Source organism: Trachinotus anak, unplaced genomic scaffold (genome assembly GCF_046630095.1).
Source record: "Trachinotus anak isolate AG129_WGS33_773 ecotype Australia unplaced genomic scaffold, CSIRO_AGI_Tana_v1 ptg000018l, whole genome shotgun sequence".
In the NCBI taxonomy this organism is placed as follows: Eukaryota; Metazoa; Chordata; class Actinopteri; order Carangiformes; family Carangidae; genus Trachinotus; species Trachinotus anak.
In genome coordinates, this window is record NW_027273869.1 from 16,385,862 (window position 1) to 16,406,006 (window position 20,145).

The 20,145-nt window shown below is 39.3% G+C and overlaps 1 protein-coding gene across 9 annotated transcripts in view; it reads left to right on the forward strand.

The window, feature by feature from the left end:
• The window catches only part of syt1a (synaptotagmin Ia), a 169,323-nt gene extending 149,622 nt beyond the window's left edge, over window positions 1-19,701 (forward strand). For all 9 annotated transcript variants that reach the window (XM_071502581.1, XM_071502588.1, XM_071502583.1 and 6 more), the window contains 3 exons: window positions 3,748-3,865; window positions 12,168-12,301; window positions 15,603-19,701. In XM_071502581.1, the coding sequence (XP_071358682.1) occupies window positions 3,748-3,865; window positions 12,168-12,301; window positions 15,603-15,809 (459 nt within the window). In that variant the 3' untranslated portion in view covers window positions 15,810-19,701. The remainder of the gene's footprint in view (window positions 1-3,747; window positions 3,866-12,167; window positions 12,302-15,602) is intronic.
• Window positions 19,702-20,145: the final 444 nt, after the last annotated feature.

The window sequence follows — 20,145 nt, forward strand, 5'->3', positions numbered from 1 at the left end:
GTAATTTCCCTCCTGGCTCTAGCTTCATAACTGAAATGTTGAACTATTTCTTTATGAATGTCTTTCACAAGTGAGATGTTTTCCGAGGTGGCAACATTACAATAAAGATACTAGTTGCAGACAAGCAACATATGATGTCCAAAGTCAGAAGCTAGCTAAAATTAAAGGTAAGGTAATAGAGCAAATGAAATCAAAATGTAATTGAGTCAAAATAATTCAAGGGAGGAACAAAACATCTACCAGAACAATATCAGTCTAAAGCACATGCTCAGTATAAAGCAATGGCTCCTAACAGAGGCCCCCTAAAAGTGGTTGCCAGACAAATCTAAGTGGTCTAAGATAAATGGAGTTTGAGAAAGAAGAAAGTACATGTTCCTTTTGTACATTATTTTTCAGGCATTTTATTACCAAGAAAAGAGAAATGACAGGAAATAAGACGTGCGCATATGGTCCCCAGCCTTCCAGTTCACCTTCACCTCCCTAAACTCTGAGGCCACCAGGGGAACCCAAAAGTATTTCACTTAAAGAGCTTATTTTCCAGACTGTTTCTCTGTTTTGTACTGTGAAATAGTGGGTACTTGATCCACTTCAGGCCTCTTAAATTATTCAAATGTAACAGTCTGAGGAGGAAAAATCACTCTCTGGCAGAACAGTTCACAACAGCGCAGCTTGTGATTAGGGGGCACACATAGATCTTGACGTGTTTCAAGAAGTAAGCCACTGGTTTAAATCATATGTATACAGTGAAGAAAGCTCTGGAAGGACTCACCATATCAGTCCACATGCTCAAAGAAAGAGCAAATCTTTTAGGTATAAATCTTTAAGCAGTGGCCTCAGTGAAAAGTCAGCAGGATGAATAGAATTTGAGATTTAATAGTCCACCTGCACACATGTGACAGAATCCTCTTTACTTTTAAGGTCAAATATGAAGTAGCAAGTTCCAAAAATGCCCTTTAAGTTGAAAAGGCAGCAGTTGGCCTTTTACAGTTCAGCCTGGTCACTGCTCTTGACAGACAGAATTAACCGTCACTCCCTCTCTCGCTGGCCTCCACAGGAGCTTGTATTTGTGCTGAACCCCAGCCCTCGTCATCAAAGTAAGATTACTTAATCATAGGTCTTGTATAGCAGCCATCAGTCAGGAAAGTGGATGCAAATGAGTGGGGGTCCTTTAGTGTATAAAACACACTGCATATATTTGCAGCGTACATTTACATGAGGAAATGTTCTTTGATTGAAACTTGATGAAAAACTCCTGAAATGAAACAAAGGTCAATATTCATGTCTGGTTTTGCTTCTGATTTACAGTCTCCCTCCAAAATGGCCTCATTTAAAGCAGGTGTGGCCCGAGAGACAGTTATTGACCGAGGCTGCTGCTCGTGTTGATACGGGATATGGCAGGAATATGAATCGCTCTCTGTTCAGCGTATGATAATAGGACTGTGTTGTGATGGTGACTTGTGTGAGCCAGTGAAGTGCTCGCAGTCAGTACTTGATGAGTGACAAACAAAAGAATTCAAACCCAAACAAGAGACCAAATCCATAGCAGAAGATTGAAAACGTGCAAGGACTTGTTGTACAATTGATGGGCTACGACTCTGAGGCTGTGACTCACAGATGCTGAGTGATATGAAGCGTATGCTGTACCTTTTTTTATCCTGTCAGAACCTTTATTGGTTAGATTGATGTATTAATGTATTTCTACCTGATGTTTTTTAATCTTGACTGTTAACACTGTTGAATTAAGCACTTTTGCATTTATATAGAACTTGCAGAGTGGAGTATTATAAAACCAGTCCTATATAATAAATAAATCATAGTCTGGTACTCTGTAAATTATAATAGAGTACATTTTAAATATATTTGATAGGCTTGAGCTAATATCAATAATATCGAATATCGCCATTTTTTCTGCCTTATTCAATATTTTTTCAAAATATATCATTTGCATTTATTTAATTATTTTTTATATATTCTTTTTTTTTTTTTTTATTCTGCAGTCTTGCACAAGCTGATGAGTCCAACCCTCATTTCACTGCTTTGCCTACTGTATATTGTACCTTGGCATCTGACAAATAAAACTGCTGGTTAGTTGCAGCATTTGCCTGAAACAGAACATACAAAAATTTAATTATATATTATTAAAAAAAAAAACAACTGAAATATAAAATACAGTTGTTTTATAGCTGTATTGTAATGTTTTATAGCTGTGTGGTGACTGCCATTGGCTGTAGTAGCAGCAGCTGCAGCATTAGCATTGTTCGTAATGTGACTAAGTCACTTCAATTGGAATTTAATCAAATTTTTTGAAATTATTCGTCCATTTATACAATGGGACAGCAGGCAGCTGGCTCACATGGTGACTAACATTGTTAACAGCTTGTACTGATAACACATCACAGGACTGTTTTGATTATACAATATATTAGAAAATATTTGTGCATGCAAATTTGTCTGTAAAAATTGATCTCCGTCCATCTTATTCATTGTTGTTGTGCTGTAGATATGTTCTGCACAGTTGTTGTGCTGTAAATAAAAACACCTCTCATAATCCACGTCCATATTAGACACTAATCTCATACAGTAGTACACTAGACTTCCTGACAGCAGCAACTTTCCAGGTGATTGTGACCACGCATATCTTTAAAGATCAAAGTCAGTGGTAGTGATGTACTGTGGCTTCACTTATCTCTCCAGCAGGATTGTGTCTGAATGATCAGAGAAACCAAATTACATTGATGCAAGGATACTTTTCCAGTGTTCAGTGTTCCTTTCCCCACCTTATATCACAGACCTCATTCATTGGCACTCAGCTCCCAGATCTCTTAGATCTGGGAGCTCATCTCTCTTGTATGTCCCACAGTCACGACTAAAACAAAAGGTGACAGAGCTTTTGTAGCTGCTGCTCCTAAATTATGGAACCCGTTGCCGTTAGATATTAGACATGCTTCCTTGTGTTTTTACTGATTTTATACATTTGTTCAACTTACTTTTATTTATTTTTATGTCACTAGTGTCAGTTCAAGCTGTGTGCTCTAGAAATAAAGTTGACTTAACTTGACTTTCTTCCATTTCAACTCAATGGTGGAAATGTGTCTGTCCAGGTAAACTTTGCAGCCACATCATACTTCTTCACAGAAGTCACTACAAAAAAGAGAAAACTAATTAAAATGTTAACTCCAAATACAGCTGCAGAAAGTTTGTTTTCCAGTTTTGCGTTGACCACTGAATTATGTTTGCTGATTGGTTTGTGCATGGTCTGGATTAGAAAGCACTGAGCATAGAAATGTGTGCACTTAACGCAATTACAAAAACATCTTTCAGTCAGTTATGTAAATTCTGTGCAGATACGCACCCGGATTCAAACTGGACACTGTAATTACTGTAAACAACTCTATAACCCAGTGTCAGTGTACTGTACTTTAACCTTTAATACTGTGAAACTATCACTTTTCATACAGACACACTGGTATTTACAGCTTTCAACTTTAGAAACTATCATTTCTGTCTGTGGAGAGCAGAACTGAATAAACACCAACACATTTAACTAATGTTGAAAGGGCAAACACGAGCTTCAAATTTGGTTGACTGCACAATTTCCAATGTGCTCTGGAAGGCAATTTTTATCTTTTCCCCTTCGTCTAGCCTCTTAGTGAGCATCTGGTGTGAACATGTGATGCAGTAAATTTGGATTTAATAGTTGCTCTTAAAACTGTTCTCACCTCTGCACTGTCTCTGCCTCCTCAACAGCAAGAGAAGCTGGGTGATATCTGCTTCTCTCTGCGATACGTTCCCACTGCTGGCAAGCTGACCGTGGTCATCCTCGAGGCCAAAAACCTGAAGAAGATGGATGTGGGAGGCTTGTCAGGTGAGGAGAATTGCAAGGGTGTGCATGTGTGTGCCCACTGACTTTCCCTCCGACAGGGGCTTTTGTCTGTAATTATACATGCACTGCAGCACTCACTTTGCCTCTCCTACAACACTGCTGGGTTTTTTTTCTTTGTAACAACCACCCAAACACATCCCTGGTCACGATTATATTTATCAAAGAAAACAGATGATTTCTGCTGGAGCGTTTCCCCAAAAAACATTTGTGCAGATGTTCAGATCCTGAAGAAACTGTAGTGTTCACACCTAATGTTGTGTGGAAGACACACATGCAACCACTGATGGTTGTAACTTGCACTAATGAAGACAATATGCCGGGGAAAAATGAAAGACTGAGACATTCCTGCTGTGCTGTCGCTCCAACTATTCTCTCATGTATGATTAAAGATCAATAGATGACATTTATCACAATATGTTCAAGTCTGAATAGCAGGTCTGATGTCATGGTAACCGAATGTATTTAGGGCAAACAACACGGGGTCGGTCTGTTTCCATCAGTCAAAGAGGGACAGATGTTCTATTCAGGGACAGATCTCTAACACAGTCCCAGGACACCACACAAATCCACTGGGAGTTTGCAGTGAGAGACTTATTTGTAAGTTCCCGCTCATAAAAGTTTTAATGTTGTACTGTGAAGCGGAATGAAAGAATCTCATTTTGTAAAATTGTATTTCTCCTGTGGGGGCAAGTCAGCAATGTGGGCAAAGGTGCATAGCAGAGCCAGCTGTGTGAACATTACAGCTTTCAAACATACCTCACTCAGTCTGTGATTATAATTAACACACTAAGCACTCACAGCCACACACACTGAGCTGGATTTTTGAAGAAACATGTCTGCAAAAGCTGATATTTTTCCCTAAATCGCTAAAGTAAGAGCTGAAACAACTGGCAATTTTGATAAATAAAGAAATAAAGAAGAAAATAAGTTTATTTATCAACCAAAAACACGAAACATTTGCTTTTCCAAGCTTCTAAATTGTAAGTATTTGTTGATTTTAACAACTTTGTATTACTGTTAATTGAATATTTAGCTGTTTTAGATGACATCTTTGTCTCTGAGAACTTCCAATGGGGCATTTTTCATTATTCTTACCTTCACACTATGATTTTTTGGGCTGTGCCTGACAGAACTGACCATCATGAGAGAAATATGGTGAAATCTGTGGTTGTCAATATTTAAAAGTCCATCAACAGCCGATATAGCGCTTCAGTGAACAAAGACAGGCTGCATTGAAACCGGGGGTTTGAGGTTTTTTTGATACATAGAAGTGTCAGTGCTAAAGCCAAATACTGTTTATTGTCATGTCTAAATGCACCTTAACAAAGATTCACCACTGAAATCCAGCATTATAATAATGAGTTTGAAGTTTCCCTTCAAGCATCACTGCAAATAATATTGATCTATTATGCAATGTCTGATAAAAAACAAAGCATCATATTCAACATTCTGGATCTAGACAGATTGACTGGCCATTTTTGATTGTATCAGGCACACACATACAAAACCACACAATAATCTCCTTTGACTTTCTTCAGTGGTCTATTTTAATTTTAAATTCCCTGATGTGCACTACCCTCCGATGGTAATTTCTGCTGCAATTACCATACACCTGGGTCCACTTACTTTCTGCCTGACAGCCCAGTCTCTCCATATAAGCCTTAACATCCTGCAGTACAGTAACACAGCGCACATTAAAAGCTCACAGCTCCCTTTCATCTATCAGACCAGCACATGCAGCCATTTGGCAGTGAAAAAAAAACAAAACTCCCCTACTGCCATTTTATGCTACTGGCATTAGCTCTCACCTGTCCCCATTTGCATCGTGGGATTGTCAACATTTTCAGTCGTCAGCCACATCGACTAGCCAGAGTGAGAAAGGTGTGAATCTGTTCACTTTGAAGGCCAGGTCTCTCTCGTTCAGAGAAGGGAAATGGCAGGGAAGCCAGACAGTTTGACACCATGTACTGTATGTCACGTTTAATTGGAGCATGTTTTATCTGCGTGCACTGGTCTGTGGGTTTCAGGGTGAATTATTAGCATACAGTAATAACACCGTGCATGTTTCTAATTACACACAACCAGAATATGCTCCAAATTGCAGTTTAAGTTTTGATTTTTGTTAGTTGCGACTGCTTCTCTGCTCCGAGAATGGACTTAAAAGTGCAGCAGATGGATGAAATAATGGGCAGGTCTCTAATAACAATAATTAGCCTGCATCCACAAGGCGGCTCAGCCAGAGCCTAAGGAGGAGGACAAGTAATTGATGGCCTGGGATCAGCCTTCTCCTCTATTGTCATCCTGTTTACCATGCCTAATTATGGCTCACAGAGGAAGATGTGGGTATTATCATTAACCAATGTATAATCAGAAATAATTCTTTTGATTGGCTCCTCATGAAACATCGCTCCAAATCTACGTCCGTGCTGTGTTTCTTAGAAAAACAAACTTTTGAAATAATGTTTTTGGAAGTGCAGTTGACTATTGGTGCCCTTCACGATTGCTGCTATTCAGCTGCGGTGATGCACCAAGCACCATGCTCTTTAGCTGTCGTCTCAAAATAATCCCAGCCTCATTACAGACAAGTTACTCCTCTCTCCCCTTAAACTGGCTCCATGGCAATGTATAGTTCCAATACATATCCATTATGTTGAGTTGTAGAGTTCGAAGAATCATGGAACTCCAGGGGACCTTGTAATTTTACAGTTTTGCAAAACAAACTAAAGACTAGAAAGTGAGTTATAAAAGCTGGTAATGTCAGCAGCAGGAAAACTCATCCTTGAGTAAACAGCTTTTTCAGCCTCCCACAGATGTATCATTTTATTTTGTGCAAAAAGTTGTTTTAAAATGATGCATTTTACAGTGTTGCACTACCGTAGTATATCCTCGGCATGGTGCACCATCAAAGGTGAGTCAGACTCAAAAGCGTGTCAGACACAAAGGCTAAGTGTCTGGAAGCAACTCAGAATGAGGACATGTGGGCTTATACAGGTAGTGGCAGAAAAAGTGTTTTGTCCCATCCTCTTTGTACCTCTGAAGACGTCCCAGAGGGCTGTGAGGCGGCACATAACCAGGTAATGGCCCACAGTGGGGGAGGTTATCAAAGCACACAGGCGCCGTGTCGGCAGTAATGAAGCCGCGCTGCCCCGACCTGGTGCTCCAGCTCACCATCCAACCTCTCGGCTAGAGGGTTTATTTGTTTTGTTCCTCTGGCTGGTCGGACTAAGAGGCTTTCTCGCAGTCAGTAAGGCATCGGGCCTGAGGGATCATTAAAATGATGAACAGGCCTGAGAGAAGCGAGATGCAATTTGAAAGTGATTAGAGGATGCAAAATTTATTTTGTCCAAATTTTACTTTAATAAATACAAATCCCAAAGATGTAGATAATCAGGAGCAGATGAGGTACAGAAGGATTTCTCAGATTTCAGATAATTAAGATTCTCATTGTGTAAACAAGGCTGCAGCACAATATCACAAAGATCTGGATCTGGTTGTGTAAAGGTGGTTTATGTGGGTCTGCGCCTCTGCAAGAGTTTCACTGTAAGCTCTTTTGTGTGTGTGTGTGTGTGTGTGTGTGTGTGTGTGTGGGTGTGTGGGTGTGTGGGTGTGTGGTATGTGTGCGATTCACCACTGAGTTCAGTGTGTAAAACCAAACCGACAGTCACCCTTGGGTGCACCCACCATGGCAAATCCAAAATGATGGGAGGAAAGCTAAGATGACAGCCAGGCTATATTTAACCCTGCTTTGTACTGGTGTTCATTTGGCACAACTCTGCCAGCACTCGGTGAACACGGACATACTTCAGGAAGAAACAAATTCTGTGTTTGGTGGTGATCTGTCTGTGCAAGTAATAAAGTATTGTTGCTTCAGCTGTGACGCTCTATCCTCACCAGAATAATCCAAATGACTCACAGCTGGCAATTATTCACAGCTTGAAATACAAACTACAAGTAACCACTTTAAAATTAGACTGCTTTAGCAGCTCCACTTAACTGCAGCTGATTTGGCTCAGAGCTCATCACTTATCCAGAAACCTGCTTCCAGCCTCCTGGGGGAAATGTATGGACTACTGATAGCGCATCGCCTCATAAAACCATGGCAAGGATCCAGGACTCAGATGAGTTACCCTTAGGATAGCGGAGACGAACCTTTGTGCTGTACACATATGTGAGGAAGCGCTCTAGCATCAGAAGCGCTGCCATTCATCCATAAAATGGGAGAGATTATATCCGTCTGGGATGAGACGGCAAAATGGGCCGGATATGAGGTACGGCGAGCCTCCCAAAACTCAATAATGCCAAACTCTCATCTGCTGGCCAGAAAGATAAGAGTATCTGGATAGCAGTGATGTGGTGCCACAGGTGTGTTTTTTTTTAAATCTTTTTTGTTTTGTTTTGTTTTTTTAGCCTGAGAAAGGGTTATCTTGCATATTCTCATTCAGCTGTTTTGTTGTGTTAATTCAGGCACAGTCACTAATACAAGGAGATAAATGACCTGTACTGTACATGTTGCATCACTGTTCTAAATGAACAGCTTTGTGCAATGATCCCCCAAACCAAACACTGATTTTACAATCATAGTTTAGCAGCAACTATCTTAAAACAGGTCTTAAAGTTTGGAGGTGGTCTCTGTTTTTAGTCTTTCCAAACTAAAATCACTTCAGCAAATGTGTAAAGAATGTATTAGTCTGTATATTTACCTGTTCTTACGTGGCTAACTAGCCGACTATGGTAACCTAGCATTACTTCCAAGGCAAAGAGTTAGCATATTGTTAACTTACTTATTAGTTCCAGTGGACAATCCAGTGGATTCCAGTGACAGTTAGAAATGAGACTCCTGCTTTTTTTATGCCTCTGTTTGAAAAAGTACTAAGAATTTTGAGTTGCAAGTCTGCCACCCCTGTGCAAGAACAGGAAGGGGCACAGGGGTTAATGAACTGTCAGTTGTTCTTCGATTCCGTTTGCAAACGCCAAATTGCAAAATGTACTAGTTCAATTTTGAGATGTTTCTTAAAATTTGTCTTTTTTCAAACCTAATTCTTTAAGCACAAATCTCAAAGACCTGTTTTCTAGACCCTCCTTGCCCTTTGCTATTTCTCAGCTTCTGTGGTTGACTTTAGACGTCTGTGAACTCGATGAGACAGAGCTCTGCCTACGCAAGATTAGTTTGAAATAAGCAGAAAAAGAATTGAGGAATTTCTATGAGCGACGACAGCCACCCATGGCTGATCAGACAAAGAAAACCTGCTGGAACTTCAGCCATACAGATCATACGAGGCGGGGACAATGTGACAGGATTGGCAAGTGGTTTCTGGGAGTTCAGTGCAGAAATACAACATAAATCCCAAAGAATAACCCTGAGGATTGGAAGATTTCAAGTCAAGTCGACAATGTTCCCAAAGTTAAAGCTTTGTGGCGTCAAATTTTGAATGTGAGACAGGATTTGATGGAAACAATATAAAAGGCCGACTCTGCTGTTTGACAAAAATAAACACTCGATAAGGCTGGAGAAGTTCCTTATTTAGGTACTATTATATGTGTTCATTTCCTACAGAAAGTGACACCACATTCACACAATCCTCATTCACTGTTTCCATCATCCCAGCACTCCAGCTCTTCTCAGCAGGAGAGTAATAATGGACACCCACTCCATTAGGAGCCTGTTACCTTTTCACTCATGTCTCCGTCATCTATTTATGCTGCTGCTGCTTTTTCCCTCTTACTCTGTTTGTGTGGTTTTCTTTCTATATTCATGTCAGCTGCCCTGGATGAGTCTGCCAGTCTGCAATCAGGTCCTTATCCGCCTAAATTGGATAAAAGATTAAGGGAGCTAAGCTTTTTCAGTATTTGCTATTGCTCGAAATCCAACCAATGTTCCAACTAAAAACTGAGATTTTTTCTCAGATCAGCTCCACACATCAAAAAAAGCGTGAAGCATAATAAAGACTGTGCATATGGGATCCAGGGATAAATCCAGATTATCAGGGCAAGTGCCATTGCAACAACTAATTATAAGACCTGATTCAAAGTCTTCCTCCTCATTTGTTCCAGTGCACAATTCTGAAGTTCAGTATCTAGATGGGGCATTGTTAGCCTCCGGCGAGGGACTACCTTATTAGCATCTCTGAGATTATTACGATTATTGGTTTTTGTCTTTCTAAAGCAGTGTGCTGTCTTAAATGATAAATGGCACATTGTGTTTTCCATTAATATTTCTCCTTTTGCTGGTATATTCTTCACAATTGTGGGCCGAGTCCCGAGATCATTAAAAACAATGTGTCCTTCACATGTAGAAGCAGGATTTTCAACAATCTGGTCAACATACTTCACACTTCAAATGAAGCCCTGACTTTTATGTGCTTCATTTATATTCATTCATTATCTCATAAGCCTACCCTGTGTTGTTTTACATGGAGATATACAGTTACCTCAGAATGTATTCAGACCCTTTCACTTGTTGCATCCTTTACTGTGTTGTAGATTTAATTCTATATGGATAAAATAGCCATCAATCTACACTGAATAAACCATAATGAGAAAGTGAAAGCAGTTTTCTGTGGCGCTCCAAACTGTGGTCGGGTGCATCCTCTTTGCTTTCATTAACTCCACCGAGGAGGTTATATTTTCACCCATGTCTGTTTGTTTGTCAGCAGAATTACGCTAAAAGCACTGAACTGATTTGCACAGATGGGGTTTGGTCCAGGGAAGAACCCATCAAATTTGGGGGCAGATCTGGATCATTTACTGTGAATTAGATTTTTTTTTCTCTGAAGTCTGGTGTATGTTGTTAGACATTGGCCTTGGTAAAGGTCTGCGCTCTCTGGGTGCCCTTCTAGTTATCCTTGAAATGTGTCTAGAACTTGATTGGAGCCCATCTGTGGCAAAATGAAATGATTTGACGTAGTTTTGGAAGGCGCACACCTGTGTATGTAAGGTCCCAGAAATCACACTGCATGTGTGACATGCACAAACACTAGGCAATGAAGTCGAAGGAACTAGACTTCCACAATAAAAGACAAGATCATAGGTCAGAGCAAGGGTATGAAACCATTTCTAAAGTTTCCCAGGAGCACGGTGACCTCTGTAATTGTGAAATTTGTTTGAAGTTTGGAACTTGGGGGTCTGGCCAAACTGAGTAACAAGGTAAGAGACAGGGAGGAAACCAAGAACCCAGCAGTCACTCTAACAGACCTTCAGAAAGCCTTTGTGGAGATGGGAGAACATGCCAGAAGGAGGAACATCTCAGCAGCGCTCCATCAATCAGGCTTTTACGATAGAGTGGCTTGATGGAAACCACTTTGAATAAAAGCCACATGGCAGCCCACTTGTGGGTAATAAAGAGAAAAGATTATATCTGGTTTCTATTATTCACACCTTGCAGTGCTATCCTCATCTGTCCAGTCCATTTATCGAAACACAAATGATGACTCAAGGGTGAGACATACATTTTCTGACTTTCTGAGTTAATAAGCGCCAACCAGCTGCAACAATAGATCGTATTTAGTGAGAAGAAGGGGATGAATAAGATGAGGACATTTTCTTTGAACTGCAGTAATTATTGAATCCTCACTCATCTTTTGGATCCTTTTTGTTTGCCGCTCAAAATTACAGTGGAACTTATTACATTCTTCAGCTGCCTGGATTTTTCATTAGGATCTCTTTGAAAGTGAAAATTAACTCTCTCACCTTGTCCCTTTAATGGCCCAATTAAAGCCAAAAAACGTGGTATTTATTTCACAGCTTGACGAGGAGATTACTGCCACTATCCACTTGTCAGTTTTCTCTCAGAGCCCAAACAAAGACACTAGCTCTCCTCTCATCCAATTTAGTTTGATGACAGTTTGGAGGGCGTAAACAAATCAGGGAGAGCAGCGTCACGTCATAAACGAAAGCGATGGGTGGTTTGCTGTTTTCAGACACACACTCAACCTGATTGCCAGAGAGTGGATGAGGATGGACAAAGCAGACCACTTGGGTACTACTTGAGGTGGCATTGGGAAAGACGAAGATGAGGCTCTTGAGCGGGGAAGGTTAACTGAGTGATGGAAAGAGACAGGACTTTCAACCACTGCCCTTTGCTTAATTTGGAGCTGTTAATACATCACTGATGTTTGCACTGTGGGATTTAAGGTTGGTTTGAAGCTGGTATAATCAATATTTTTATGTGGCTTGTAGTGACAAACCCACAGAGAATAATTGACTGACTCTGCAGTTCCCCTGAGCTCTACAGACCATTTTAGCATCTTTAAGCATATTGTTATTGTCATTATTTTTTTGTTTGCAGATCCATATGTGAAGATCCACCTGATGCAAAACGGCAAGAGGCTGAAGAAGAAGAAGACGACAATCAAGAAGAACACCCTCAACCCTTACTACAACGAGTCTTTTAGCTTTGAAGTCCCATTTGAACAAATCCAGGTACATTTTCCTCCATTTACAGGAATAATTAATTTAATTTCTAAAAGGTATTGTGCTGCACCATAGGGACAAATTGTACCACAAAGACCAGCAAAGATTTGGTTTCATATAAGCAACTGATACGTGGGAGCTCATTTACCAAATAATCAGTTTAGAGGCTTTTCATCATAACAGTATAATCAAAGGCACTTCAGTTTAAATCAGCCTCGGTTTCGCAATTTGACAAGCCAATTGCTGTGTGGATGTGATTCTCTGCACTTTGTTATTACCTGTATCATGTATATCAGTGCTATTTGGAGCATGTCTTACAATGATAACCATGCACATTATGATTGAGGGGGATTTAACAAAGCTCATACACCAACAACTACAGTAAATGGGGCTTTTATGGATGCTTTATCTATGTTTCAAGACAAAAAAGTAAAGCACGAGTCTTTCTCCAGATCATTATGAAACAAAGGATAAAGAATGCACAAACTGTGCCAGAAAGGAGTAGCAATGAACAACATTATCTCTTCAGGCAAGACAGTAATCGAGTCAAATTGATTAAGCCTGTCACAGCTCACAAATCACGGGTTTGGGTCCACGAGCCTCAGATTCAATTTAAACTATGTTGATCCCAATCAACCTCGTCCAAATCAAGCCCTTATTTAGTGTTGCTGATATCAGTAGGTTGGCTAAATTTGCATTTTTCTTGTCTTATCACCTAGAGCCAGGTTGATCATTAAATAATTATTAGTGCCACTGATTGAATCATAAACTTGTTATTGATTGGGTGTATTGAACGCTCTTCTGAAAGGCACGAGACTGAGAATATTATGCAACTTAAAAGCATACATAAAAAACGTAATTTGACTGTGAAGATCAATCAAACACCAGCTCCTTAAAGAGGTTGTAGTAAATGTTAAACTAATGGACTGTTTAAACACCCTCCACATCACTGACAGTTCTTTAGGCCTTTGGCTGTATTGCATCTGATTTTAAATAAAGACACTTAGAACTGTGGTGATTTGTAATCACAGACTTTCCCCACAATAACCTGCTGTTTTAGGTGACAACAAATATAGTTTAATTTGTTTATCGATTTCTCCAGCAGATTTCTTCTTTCCATCCTCTTAACATTTACAACCAATTATACAGGCTGCTTGTAGAGAGCTACAGATAAAGCACTTTTATCAGCAGGGGTGGAGTGTTGGATTGGAGTTAAAGTTGACCTTGGGACTATTTGTGTAATTAATGTAAACATTTTAATTGTCTCAGAGATTGTGTGGGAATTGCAAAGAGTGTTTTCTTTCAATATGTCTATCTCATAACACTAACATAAGGTTTTTTATTGACTGAATTTGTTCCACAGTCTCCTCAGCACACACACAATTAGCTGTGAAGTACCCAGTGACGTCATTTAGATTCATTTGTTTTAATCTATAGTCTCTGACACACTCACTTTTTCCCATAATGGCACATATAAATTGTGAAACTGGGCTTTTGAGTAGCTAAAAATGAATCTAGGTAAGACAAGACAATTTTCATAGCACATTTTATGCATAAAGCTGATGCAGTGTTTTGATAATGCATACAATACATTACATAAGGATTTAAGAGCAAGGTGAATAATGAAAGTTTAAAAAACATATTCCTGATTCATCTTTGTCTTAAAAGAAGTAATGTCAGTTAATTTCTTCATTTAACCTTATTTGAAAAATATTTATATTTTTTCCTATTTTGGTTTCAATATAAAAACATATAATTAAAGTTAACATATAGGGATAGTCAAATTATATAAATATATTTTTTGAAATATGTGTGTTTGCTTTCTTTCTGAGAATGAGATGAGAAGATTGTAAAAACTTTCATGTCTGTGCATCAAGCACAGAGCTGGAGTGGGTTGTGGTTAGCCTAGCTTAGCATAAACACTGAAAGCAGGGGGAAAGGGCTAGTCTGACTCCATCCAAGATTCAAACTGCAAACTACAACTGCTTAACTATGCATCTTCCAGTTGCCTTTTTGTAAAAATTAGGTTGTCAGGTTTTGTTCTGTTAATCTGTGCTACACCCAAAGACGTGGCGTAGAAATTTATAAAGCTTCTCGTGTTACTCTTTGAAAGAAAGCAAAAAGCATTTTCGAGAATGTTTTCAAAAGTTTCCCTTTTCAATAATGATTATTGGTAAACCACTTACAGCAAAGACAATACTGACTGGTCAGTGATAATTAATGTAAGCGCCCACTAATTTCCCTTGAAACAATCTTGTTTTAATGAGTAATTTGAAGGTGAACTGTCCCTTTAAAAATCAACTAACCCCAACTGCCCATCTGGGAACCTTCATTCAGTATTTCATTACATGGCGGATTAGGCATGCTCTTTTTGAACAGTGGTTTTGTGCTCATGCAGGTGGCGGTAGCTCCGTCTCAGTGCGCCAGTGGATCGAAACTTAATCAGAGCTCTTTGTGCACTAATTCATATTCTTTCTTCCAGAGATTGATGCACAGGTCACTCCTCTTTGCAGTGTCCCTTTGAATAAACACATGCCGAGGCTGAGTCGCAGACCTCTGAGTAATCAAACATTCTGCAATGTTTGGCTCTGAATATAACTGAGGCCCTAGTCTGGAGTGTCAGTTACTGTTAATCAACATTAATGTCTGAAGGAGCACCTCATTCTCTGCATTACTTGTACTATTTAAAGCAATAATCAAAGATACTTTTTTCCACTCTGCAGTAAGTGTTTCAGGGTAGGCTGTACATGTAAAAATACAGTTTCACCCACTCTACATCTATTGGGCCTTTCTCTAGAAGATTTTCAGTCACACAAAAACAACAATACATACATTTCTGGTTTTCTGGTTTACTTTGACATGACCATTAGCAGCTCATGTGACAAAAGACTGACTGTTGACAAAAAAAGTGCAATAAAAGTGCAAAAATACAACAGTTGTGTAGCAAAATAGATGTATAAGGAGGGAGAAAAGTTCTTGCAGATTATCACTTACCGTAAATGGAGTATTAGAGTATATAAGTCAGACTGTCTGATGATGATATGACAGAAACATCTTCTTTCTATATTACATCAGATCCTAGTTGTTGTGTTGGGGATATTACATTTTATTTGGCACATGCTTTTGTTTCTGACATTGTACCTTCGATTTCTGTTGGTACAAATCTGATAATAATAATTACTGATGATTATGAGAATAATTATTTAGTTGAAGAAAACTTGGCTTTTAGGAGGTGAAAATTAATCGACTATACGCTGACGACACCTCGATTTATTTTTATGTCTCCCCACTTCTCCCACTCTTTCTACAGAAAGTGCAAATTGTTATAACTGTTCTGGACTATGACAAGATCGGCAAGAATGATGCCATCGGCAAGGTCTTTGTAGGCCTCAACAGCTCGGGGACGGAACTGCGCCACTGGTCTGACATGCTGGCCAACCCCCGGAGACCCATCGCTCAGTGGCACGTGCTGAAGCCTGAGGAGGAGGTGGACGCTCAGCTCTCCACCAAGAAATAGGCAGGGCCCTTTCAGCACCTGCCTTGTAGTACTCTTTAGCCAGTATGTGTAAATACCTCAGTGATATATGGGTCCATCCATGTAACCCCCCTCTTTAACCCGCCTCTCCCAGCTTTACTGCTCCTAATTTCACACAAAGTCTTAATTGTTGAAACTCCCTGTGACATCCTATCCTCTGCTTTTTTTCTATCAGGTTCCTTCTTTTCTCGCTTTCTCTTTTTTGTTCCATTCTGATTCAGCAGTTTTTGTTTTCCATCTCCAAGCCCTAAATTGCCCCGACCAAATGCCCCCTTCTTTTAAGCAATATGATCTGTATAGATAGCGCATGACTGAAAGAATTTATTGTACCACAGTTGTATATATAAGTATGCAGACAAAAATGATTTCTAGTTTATGTGTTTGTATGTTGTTACCCGTTTCCTAATCTGTGTATATCTTGATGTTTTTAATAAGATGTTCTATTTTAAATTATGTAAATGCAGATATAGAGGAAAGCCAATATTATATATCCCAGGATTTAAAAATTCTACCTTATTACCTTATTGCATTCCAGAAAAAAAAAACAAATTCCAACCTGCAAGACGCCAGTGGAAATATATTCACATTGTAAAGGACGATGTCTGGCTTTAAGTTCAGCAAAGGATCATCACAGAAAAGATGAATATATAAACACAAAACTCTAAAATACAAGGCCATTAACTACTATGGTTCTGTGGGAAAAATTATGCTGCTGGAAATTATACAAGCACATGATTTCTTACGACTTTTTCTACTTATTTCTCAATCAGAGGACCTATACGTTTTAGCTTGCACACCAGAAACAATAGTCAATAGCAGTTAGCATTTCATTTCTCCATATTTAGCAGTTTCCTCTAAGTGAAATAGGTCCTCGTTTTAAAGGCCATTGTTCACTTCTACGGGCTTGTTTTCTTTTACGACAATGGAAAATGTTACCTCCAAAAAAAAAAAGACTAATTTCTTAACCCTTCAGCAACAAACCCCATGTGAAAAAGCACCAAGCTGTAGCCATTGTGTCCTTAAGCTCGTTTAACAATATTTTGTTAACTGCTTACTTTAAACAGCCTTGTCGTTGTTGGAAGTATATCGCATTTAGGCCAGGGTCCGATCTTTGAGACGGAGTTTAAAAAAGAGTCGCGACTCTGGTTTCAAGAGGACTATTTTTTAGAGCAATTCAACGTCTTGACTATTTTTCGTAAACTGCATGATTTTTTTTACAATCTTTACTAAAGGCTGGGATGGGGGGAGATCTACTGACACCAGGGGAAGCTCTTCTGATACTATCCCCTTGCCTTCAATCAGAGGAGAGGAAGAAAATCAAGAGTAACTTTGGGTCAATGTAACATTGACAGAGGTGAAGCGAGTTTCTAAACACTGCCATTTTCAGGGAGGTGACTTATGTAGATATCCTCTCTTCATGCACACTCCCACTTGCTAGTGGTTGTAGCTTTGGTTTATTGGGAACAATGTCTTTGGCTGCAATGGTGCCCTGAATCGCAGTCTTTGCTTTGCGTTGCCTTCTCACAGTGACAATAGAGCTAGCCATGTTTTACTGCCAGTTTTAACTTTTTATGTGGCTGCTGTTTTGCACTGGATGTCTTTGAACTAGCTTGTTGACTTCTTAATTAACCATTTCTGGACGATTGTTGGCTGGCTTTATTTCAGGACACCTGCAGGGGGAGCCAGAAATCCTCCTGCTTGATTGGCTTAATTAAAAAGAAGAAAGCAATGATGACAAATCATGTTTCAGCCAACAGCAGTTACATCAGTTTCGTTTTCATGTTGGCACAGGACTACACCAGGAGAATGCGATATAACCGTAAAAGTTAATGGTCTGTGTAGGCTATTAGTCCATCATGTCCTTTACTACGGGTCTAATTAGGAAAGGAATGAGTTTTAATCCATGAAAACCATGAAGTCTCTTATCTTGGAGGAACCTCTTGCATATACTCGATGCTAGCTTCAGGAGGACTTTCTAAATGTTTTCAATGTTATTGTGTAGTTGATAGCACTATTATGAAAAAGCTACTTGTCATTCCATAGGAGTCTCTGAGGACTGCTTTGTGTATCACTGTGACTGCCGTGTGTGCTTAGAGATGTAGACTTATCAGTAGGTAGCGAAACCAGTTTGTTCTGTAGTGATGTCGTAGCGTTTAATGCCATTTTCCCTTCTACACGCAGACAAAGAAAGAGGGAGCGAGAGTGCGTGGCGTCGCCTGACTGCACGCGGTCAAAAAAACCCCACAGCGTTTTATCCAAGTGCAAGCGGGTCGCCTCACACAGCATTTTGTTGAGCACTGTGCAATACTTGTATGTTCATCCCATAGTGTTAACGTGGGTGGCGTAGCCCGAGAAAAAAGATTCTAAATCTAAGTGGATGATTCCAATCCAGAGAGATGTTTTCTCCTTTCCAGTGAGATGGTTAGGACACAGCACACGTAGATTCAGCTTGTAGGTTGGAGCTTGACACCTGCTGACCTCTGTTTAGGGTTCCCTCCCTTTTCGCAGGTTTGTTTTTCTCTTCTTGCACACAGTTCCAGCATCAGAAGTTTCAGGGAGTATTAGTTAAATACCAAACGAGATTCTACATTTAAATGTCCCCTTAAAATGCCATGTATATATTTACATAATCATGTCAAAAATGTATATCTAGAATAAATATAAAGTGACATGAATATGATTATTCAGCCGCAAATATCATTCTATCTATCTATCATCCATATACTATATGTCATCATCATTATTTCATTTTTCATCATGGATTTTTTTATTATTTGTTATCTGCCCTGTTTCAAAAATCCCTTTTATATTTGAGATGAAAACTCTGAATGTACAGTATAGTCTGTGTTAGTGTAGATTTCTTTAACCGTGAGATTAGATGTACTTTGCACTTTTTGTTGTGAAAAAACACAAAAAAATGTCATTTTTTAATATTTTTTCAACTATTATGAATTAATTTCATAACCCTTTGGGGTAAAACCTCCCCTGTCTGATAGCATTCCAAAAACCATTGAATATACTTTAATACAGCTGCATTCCCAATCCCTCTTCATCAGAGGGATCCTTTTATTTGACATGTTTTACATATGTAGACTCATGAATTCCAGTACAGCTTCAGATCTAAATGTAAAAATGGATTAAAGTACAAGGTAAAAGGCTCTGCAAAAATGGCCTGAGCAATTCAACATGAATACTAATGCAAAAACGGTTGTACTAACGGAATTATCCGATAAAAGCTGAAAGAAAATCAAACTGAATTTGTGACAGGAGACGTGTATAAACGTATCAGGGAATTCAGTAATGGGCAGCATTGCAGAAACCCATCAGATTGCGAAGTGTGTGGGGCAAAAAAAAAAAAACCCACAAAGCAAAAGCCATTACCTGCACTGCAACGCAATGCTCCTCTTATTACGATTTCCTACCAAAGTATGCATGCATAATCAAATCCCCAAATTCTTCTCTTTGTAAAGAATTATCAAGCTCTCTGTGTGACAAGGAACGATACTCTCCAGTGACACCGTCGAAAAGCCACACTGACCTTTCAAAAACAAAGCTGTGTAAAGTATTAGAATCTGATGCTGTAGAAAGATCCTAGTTGCCTTTGTGTATATCAACTGCCTGCTTGAGTATTTTGTGTGTGGAAATTTTCTCTGTAACCTTGTAGAACTGTTTGGGGTGTTTTTTCCTGCCATATCGCTCGCAGTGACGGCGAGCCGCTGACAGTTATATTTGCTGTGTATACCTTCATTTTTGACGAGGTGTTTTACAGTTTTGTTTCACTTTGTGTAGTGATTCACTCTGTGGAGTTTTCTGACTGTTGTTATATAACTTCATATACACAAATGATCAATAAAAATGTTTTATTTCCTGTTGATACAGAAGCTTATCATGTCATATTTTCATGAAGTTACACCAAGCTTCATCAAAGCATTTATCCAAGTAGAAAAAGATATTTCCTCTGCCTCTATTAGTATCTTTAATAACAAAACAACCTCACTTACCGTCCCTGCAGTGTTAGCATCAATTGGCAGAAGAGGAATGAGTCACTGCTCCTGCACAAACTCCCCTTATATCAAAAAGACAGGTGCCTGCATGCATTGCTTGTGTGGTATATTGTAGTTCTAGTGATGATGTTTGCTTCTAAATACTTCAAACCTGCTTTGAATGGTCCACACCGGCCTGTTAGAAAGGTCACTACTGCCATCTAAAGGACGGAAAGGAACATGCCAGAGTATATGAGCACAACAATGAAAAAAAAAACTGAACATGCTTTCCATTTTGCCCTGAGCTCAGATCAATTTCTATTAGTGAATATTCA